The sequence below is a fragment of the Gymnoscopelus braueri genome (assembly GCF_963280865.1).
Source record: "Gymnoscopelus braueri genome assembly, chromosome: 21".
In the NCBI taxonomy this organism is placed as follows: domain Eukaryota; kingdom Metazoa; phylum Chordata; class Actinopteri; order Myctophiformes; family Myctophidae; genus Gymnoscopelus; species Gymnoscopelus braueri.
This window is the reverse complement of record NC_137623.1, coordinates 9,122,376-9,130,461: the sequence shown is the minus strand read 5'-3', so window position 1 is coordinate 9,130,461 and position 8,086 is coordinate 9,122,376. Positions and strand designations below refer to the sequence as shown.

At 39.8% G+C, this 8,086-nt stretch overlaps 1 protein-coding gene across 1 annotated transcript; it reads right to left on the bottom strand.

Annotated features, from left to right (window-relative positions):
• Positions 1–430: 430 nt before the first annotated feature.
• LOC308077260 (scavenger receptor cysteine-rich type 1 protein M130-like) lies at positions 431–7,728 on the bottom strand. Its single transcript, XM_080417882.1, has 6 exons — positions 7,649–7,728; positions 3,930–4,190; positions 3,540–3,830; positions 2,544–3,107; positions 1,563–1,669; positions 431–1,116 (listed from the first exon to the last, which is right to left on the bottom strand). The coding sequence occupies exons 1-6, from the start codon at positions 7,689–7,691 to the stop codon at positions 988–990; spliced, it is 1,395 nt and encodes a 464-aa protein (XP_080274008.1). The 5' UTR covers positions 7,692–7,728; the 3' UTR covers positions 431–987.
• Positions 7,729–8,086: the final 358 nt, after the last annotated feature.

The window sequence follows — 8,086 nt, the reverse complement described above, 5'->3', positions numbered from 1 at the left end:
CTTTAACATGAAATAGATTGATTGATTGATTGAATACTTTATTAGACAGAAATGCAAACAGTATGAGGTACAGTCATACATTTGGGCTAAAAGGATAACACAAAAAAGTCTTGGGGACTTGTTTCCATTGTGGTCCTACAGTATGTTCAATTAATCAACATAGCATAAAATCATGAAATAGAATGTAATCGTAATAATGCAAGACCTTTCGAATAATATTTTCCAGGTTTGATCTTTGATGTTCTTTAATGTTCAAACCTGACTGAGGTTCACTCACATCATAAGTAGATTTAACCATTTATTGCAACAAATGGAATACAGTTAATCTTTGTGTTAATCGCTCCGCTCTTAAGATGTTCCCTAAAATTTGCTAAGCAGCACGCTATCAAAATCCCCCAAAGGTGTTCATAGCAATTCGGGCCCATAGCAATTCATTCAATCAAATTAACTTGAGTCATGCAAACTTGAATGCAGTTAGGTGGAGGCTGGGGTGGTGGAGGCAAGCTTTGCCAGCAGCAGCAGCAGCAGCAGCAGCAGCATGTGGCGTAGAGATCCAGTGTAGGAGGAAGCCGTATTTAAATGGACCGCCTTGTTGAGGGAATGAGGTGTGATTGGTCTGTAGAAAATTGTGGATGATTGAAAGCAATCAGCAGACTGCCAGCTGATTACAGCTGAGGCGTGTATATGGCTCCTGTGCCCTGCATGAACTAACGCAATGTTTCATTTAATGTACAGTTAATTATGTGATGTATGCGAGATCCTCTTCTGGGTCCTGTTCAAAGATAGAGAAGATACCGTTTTCCAAGCCTCGCCAATCATATGAAATGGTATATACTCATGGTCACCCAACATGAACACGACCATACATGCCAGATCTCATGAGAGTGTGTTGCTGACATAGACAGGTGTTCGAACAAAGATGATTTTCCGCTGATTTGTCTGTCTGAAAAATGTCATTTTGTTGTCACAGTGGGGTGACAGAATCTGTTATATTCTGTAGCCATATTCACTTCTCCGTTGGAATTCAGAGGTTTGCCTTGGTTTCATCCTGTTGTTTTTGGTTACAGTCATCCTCCATCTTATCTTCTGCATTACTGCATTGTACTCTCTGGTGGCCTGGAGACACACAGCAGCAACAGCATGTCCAAAACCGTTAATTTTCAGGAAAAAATAAAGAACCTGTGTTCCAAAGGACCAAATGTAGTTCTTATTTAGTCACAAGCTCTTGTTAATACTTTTCATTGGTTTAAACCCATAGACACATTTCACAAAGTTTTACTTCCAAAATAGCAAAAATTGCAGATCTACAGGTTCACAATCCGTGGCAATGCAACGCGTTGTGAGCTTGTCGATTTGCTATTTTCGCTAGTTTTGCGTGACATTGTTGTATTACAAAGTAGGGCATCAATCTATGCAAAAAACATAAAAGGTTGAAATATGGAGATACAAGGTTTCTGCCCGACAGCGATGATATATAGGGTCAGATCTGTCACAGCAGTCTAATGATCTAATTTACATTCCAGTCTTGTATTGAATAAAGAAAGACATGTATAGTACATTACCTTCCACCAATGATAGAGGATAATGGCGAGCAGAATCAAGCATAGCACCAGTAAGGTTCCAGTGGTGATGAGGAAAGCTTTCAGATGAGAGGCTGTGAAGAAGGAATCTGTCCGATAAAACAAATATGTTGGATTAAAACCATCACTAAACTTCACGTAAGGAACATCCCTCAATTAACATGAAAAGATGTATTCAATTGATTCCCTGAAAATGTCTGAATCCATGTCACTTTCACATGTGACTGTTTAATTGAGATTCATGTTCTTTCATGGTTAATTTCATTCAGGTTCCCTGTGATGGTTAGAGGGGAGGATGGATGGATGGAAAGATGAATGGATGGGTGGCTGGGTAGGTAGGTAAGTTGATAGATAGATAGATAGGTAGATCGTTGCATCGATTTTAATTTCAACAATCCAACTATATCAATATGTAAACAGCAACATATCGTATCGTGTGACTTGTATTGATCCAAAATCATATGGCCTTGAAAATAATCGATTTTATCGATACTACTGTAAGAACTTGTCTTGTATTTAGCAATGTTAAAACAAGAGGTTTAAATACTTTACAATGCGCTCCATATCACTAAACTGCATCTCTATAAATGTGTGGCATTTATAGCCCATATTTGGTCAAATAAAATGTCTATGTATTTGCCAGTGAATCATTGCATTTCATTATTTATACCCATATTTCCCTTAAAAGACAAATCCTGCACTATACACGTATACATTTCACACATTTTTGGCAAAATAGTTACTGTATTGATTTTAATTCATTTTAATCATTGTATCGTATCGTATTGTTATCAATGAACGAATATCGTCCATGTACCGTATCGTCAACCATGTATCGTGATGCATATCGTATCGCTGTTACACCCCTAATAGATAGATAGATAGATAGATAGATAGATACAGTAGATAGATAGATGAAATGAGAGACAGATAACTGTCATTGTTGAAGTCCTTGTTTATTACCTGAACGGATCGTTGTCTTTGTATCAGCGAAAGTTCCACGCTGTGACGATTCAGACATAACAGAGGGAGCTGTAATTTTCCATACAGGTTGATGTGTAGAACCCGAAATCTGTTCTGATGAAACATCAGGGCCACAACCCAACTGTCTGTACACTGCAGATGATGAAATGTCCCTTAAGTAACAATCCACTGGTCTCCACTCTCCCTGGTCTTTCACCTCCAGTCTACCAGTACAGTGACTGGTCACTGTGACTGGTTCCACAGTGTTGTCAGGTGAACAGGAGTTTCTAGTTGAACCTGAGGTTCCACAGTCCAGGAGACTGAACTCTTGGACCAAAGAGGACTCTTTGGTCCACATCGGAGCCTCTACTGCTCCATAGAGTTCCCCCTGGAGGACTGAAAAAGCCCCACAACCAAGCTCCCTACAGGCTACCGCTGTAGAGAGCTGGTCAAAGTCCCCTTGTTGCTTTAAGTCAACTTCACACACAGAGACCAATGACTGATTAGACTTCTCCTCCACTCTGCCTGAACCCAAACTATGTCCATTCACCAACCTCACTGACTCTGGAGAGAGAGAGAGAGAGAGAGAGAGAGAGGGAGAGAGGGAGAGGGGGTGAGAAATTTGATTTGAAAAAGTCCTTTATTACGCACTGCATGGGTAATACAGACCATAACCAGGACCTCAACTACATGCCTGACTTATATGCAAACAAAAGAAAACAAACCAAAACAGAGACACAACCAGCCTCAAAACCCAGATCAGAAAGAGAAAAACATCATTGTCTCCCACTGTACACAATACTCCCCCTATAATGCCCACTTTACACAGAAAGCTTCCAGATTGTCCACCATCTTAAAGTAGGAATGTTCTACCCTGAGCCGTGCCTTTACCAGTCCAGTCAGAAGGGAGAGAGAGAGAGAGAGACAGAGACCGGATAGATAGGTAGATGAAATGAGAGCCAGATAACTGCCATTGTTGAAGTCATTGTTTCTCACCTGAATAGATCACATCCAGTCTGCCAGTGGAAGTACTAGACTGCTTTGTTCCATATTCAATCAGTGACGTTTCAGATTCAACACAGTCAGATGTAATCAAGCATACATGTTGATGTGTAGAACCAGAATTCCATTCTTCTACAGCAGAGACATATTCCAGCTGGCCAAACTCTACAGATGATGACTTATGGTTCGAGTAATAATCATCCACTGGTCTCCACGCCCTCTGGTATTTCATCTCCTGTCTACCACGGTGACTGGTTCCTCCCACCAACCTGCCACCATTAGACTCTGCACATAGACAAAAAAATAAGCAGTAAAAATACAGATAGATAGAGAGAGAGAGAGAGAGAGAGAGATGACTGTAAATAGTATTGCCATCATTGTTACCTGAACAGATCAACTCCAGTCTAGAGGTGGAAGTAAAGAACTTATTTGTTCCACATACTCTCAGTGAAGAGTCAGACCCAACACAGGGAGGTGGAATCATCGCCTTATGCGTAGAAACAGCTGTTATGGAAACCGCAGAGCCCCTGTCCAGCTGTCTACACACTACACCTGGTGACTTCTGGTTCCAGGTCCAACCATCCACTGGTCTCCAGTGTGCCTGGTCTTTCATCTCCAGTCTACCAGTAAAGTGACATGTTCTTCCTACATATATATAGAGACATAGGAATAAGCATTAAAATGTAATATTCATTTAATCATAAAATAAATGTAAAACGTAAAAATCAAATGTGGATCTTGGTAGCCACATGGAAATGGCGTGGCACCCATTTGGATCTCTAACATCATGTGGCCAGCCTGTGACATCAATTAGACATACATTATAGATTCTATGATATACGTGTGACTACAGATTTGGGCAAGGTTTCAGCCCGATCTGAGCCCCATTGACTTCCATTATGAAATGTATGTTAAATATTTAAAAACATACCTATTTACACGCACACGACGGTGGGTGCTAGGCCAATAAAACTAATATGAAGAGCCCGCACACCATTTCCCAGGTAAAGGATTTACTTTATTTGCGACAGAGTTCCGATCCTCGCAGGATCTTCATCAGGTCAGTATAAAAATGCACACCCGTTTCAATCATTTTGAACCATTGTCCCCCAACTTGTGTACCTCCTGTACCTGTAAGGTAGTGTATAAACGACCCCCGATATAAGAAATATGCTGGAGAAATCTGATTTACCTCCAGCAACAAAAAGTACTTTCTTAGATGTTCCTGATAGCAGTGTTGATTTTGTCGACTAAAACTATGACGAAAAATGTTTATCGACTACCTTTTTTCACTGACGAAAACGAAATAAAAACGAAATAAAAACTAAGCTATGATGACTAAAACTAAGACTAAATATATAGACAATTTCGTCAACAAATAAAAACTGGACTAAAACGTTAGGGAGTGACTAGTGGAGAAGAGATCCAGTAGAACTAAGACTTTTTAAAGACATTTTATATTTGGCTGCGCTCGGGTGTTGTGGTCTGAAAATAGCAGATCTACAAGCTCAACACTCGTCGCGCTGCGACGCGTTGTGAGCTTGTAGATCGGCTATTTTCAGCATGCAGCCAAGTGTAAAATCAGCCATTCCGACGCCATCCAAGCCTGCCAAAATTCATTTTAGTCGACTAAATCAACTGTAGATTTTAGTCGACTAAAATCTTATGATATTTAGTCGAATAAAAGTAGACAAAAACAAAAACATTTCAGATAATTAAAATATGACTAAAACTCAATGTCATTTTATTCAAACGACTTATTCAATGACTAAAACAAAATTAAAATTTGCTGTCATAATCAACACTGCCTGATAGCAACTATCGTTGTGGTGCCTGTACACAAGGCACACCACAAAGTGCACTACATATAATCACCCACAGACAGGGAAGAATATACAAATAAGAAGTTTTATTTTGCAAACAAAAGAATGGAATTTATCTAATTGTAAGCCCCTGTGGTCTTGCCTATAGGGAAGACGTCTAGACCTCTCAAGACCAGAATTGCAGAACATAGAAGCAACATACGCACGATGGACCAACGCAGCACAGTAGCTGTGCATTTTGCAGAAGCGCAACACAGTTTCTCCTCTTTGAGGCATATAGTTATATAGAGCATGTCAATACTCCAAGAAGGGCTGGCAACATAGACAACCTTCTGAGGTGAGAACTTTATTATATACACACACTACAAACTATGTCCCCAAAAGGTTTGAATCAAGAAAATGAAATGACATTTTCTGTGAGAGCTCCCTCTTTGTATTTCTTTGTGTTTTAAGTTCATAATTAGCCTACATCTCTCTCTGAGTAAGTAATCTGTTGCCTTGTTTAAGTATATTGATCCTTCTGGAGTAGAAAATAGTCTCATGGGGAAAGGTGCTTCTGTGGACCTGCATTCTGGTTTACTTAGAGTTGTCCTGGTAGCCCTCCATATCCTGTGGATCGGGTCTATGTACTTGGTGTATTGTGTATTTCATGTATCTGGTGTTTCAATTTGTCTATACTGTCATGTTTTACATGGTATTGACTAGAATTTCAGAAAAGGTTACAGTCAGGTGACAACCCATACCTAAATAGGCCATTACTCTGGGAAAAAAACAGTTTTTTTCAAATGTTTTTAAATTTGTATTGTGTATTCTGTGATCGTGTATTAATATTTGTGTACATTGTATATTCTGGTATGTCAAATTCCCAGTTCCTCAGGGGTGATGAGTCTCACCTTCTGTTTGTGGGGGTGAGCAATTTTTTACTGACCTGATGAAGATCTTGTGAGGATCGAAACGTAAATCCTTTACCTGGTAAATGGTGTTCGGGCTCTACCTCTCTTAAAATATTTCAAAAATCATAAAACATTATGTGAATGAGGGGGAAAAAATAGAGAATGTAGTGAACTGGCAGTGTGCACAAGAATTTTGGCGCTGATGTGTAGCGGTTTGAGAGATCCGCTCCAGGCACACGCACACGCACAGGCGTTCGTGCGTGCGCCTATACATACACGCAGACGCAGACGCACTCACACACGCACACACACACACACGCACACGCACACACACACGCACGCGCACGCGCACGCACACGCACACGCACACGCACACACACACACACACACACATTAACCCTCTTATAGATGGCTGGCTTCCAGCAAAGCGACACTGTAAAAACAGCAACAGTAGGCTGTGTTTAGCCCAAATTTGCCATATTTCTAAAAGCAAAATAATTGCTAATTGTTAATTGTCTAAATATTTCACAAATCCACATTAAGCCTAAAAATATATATATTTTTTCATCTTAGCAAAAATAGGCCTAACTTGGTCGTGATGAACATTTTGGGTTACTTGTTTCTTGACAAAGAGGACAGCACGTTATGAGAGATGGTCCTCGCTCGTAGTTCGGAGCAGCCTAGCAGGTATACGAGAAAAAGTGAATTGATGCTAGGTAGTGAGATTGTTATCTCTGCAGAGATCAGCATTTCATGCTAAGTTAAGTGCTTTAGCAGTGTGAATAGGATTCAGCCTGCACACCGCCTGCAGTTTTGTGCATTCGGCACCTCAAAAAACATGTTTTAAACCTGTTTGACTTCTTTAAAACTCACAGTCACACAGACGTGTCTGATAATATAGTATAGGTATTCAGGGAAAGTATACAGCAATCACTGTCTAAATATCATGTTTTTACATTACATCTTAGCTATTTACTTTACCTTTACCCAGTGATGGAAGAAGTACTCACATAATGTGAGTACTTCTTAGCTGATCTACAAGCTCACAATGTGTGCTTGTAGATCTTCTATTTTGAAATGGCTGAAATATACATACGGCTGAAGTGGTTAGTGTGTTTTGTAATAATAATCAAAATCTACAAAGTAACCAGTAACTAAAGTTTTCATATAATTGTAGTGGAGTAAAAGTACAATAGTTTCCTCTGAGATGTAGTGGGTAAAAGTATTGTGAATTGTAAACACTGAAGAAAGTAAACAAATACCTCAAAATTGTATTTAAGCACAGTACTTGAGTAACTCTACTTAGTTACTTTACACCACTACCTTTACCTGTTTTAAAATAGACATCAAACCAACATGCGCCATTAAAAATAGAATCCTACTGTACCTGAGTTCCAGACCAAAGCGAGCATTATCAATAATTTGTTCATGTTTGACTGTAGCTACTAGCTACCAGCGACGTGGCTTGTGATGCTGTTGTCCAGAGACTGCAGTCTTCACCGAACACGACTTCCTGCCTTAAAGCTTTTTTAAAACTTTTGACAGGGTTCTTTTTTTAAACTTGTGGTTTCTCTGCAGAGTCACAACGTTCTCTTACAGGAAGGTGTGAAGAGACGAGAGGAACACACAACGGTCTGAATAGCTGACCACAAGAGTGAGGGGGGCGGAAAAAACTGTGGTGCAACTTCCTTTAAATATACCCCTATAGATTTAAGTCTCTGTCTGTCTGTCTGTCTGGCTGGCTGTCTATCTATACTGTATCTAGATAAAAGGCTAATTTCTTAAGCCCAGTCCACACCAATGATTTTGCAAATGCAACACATTG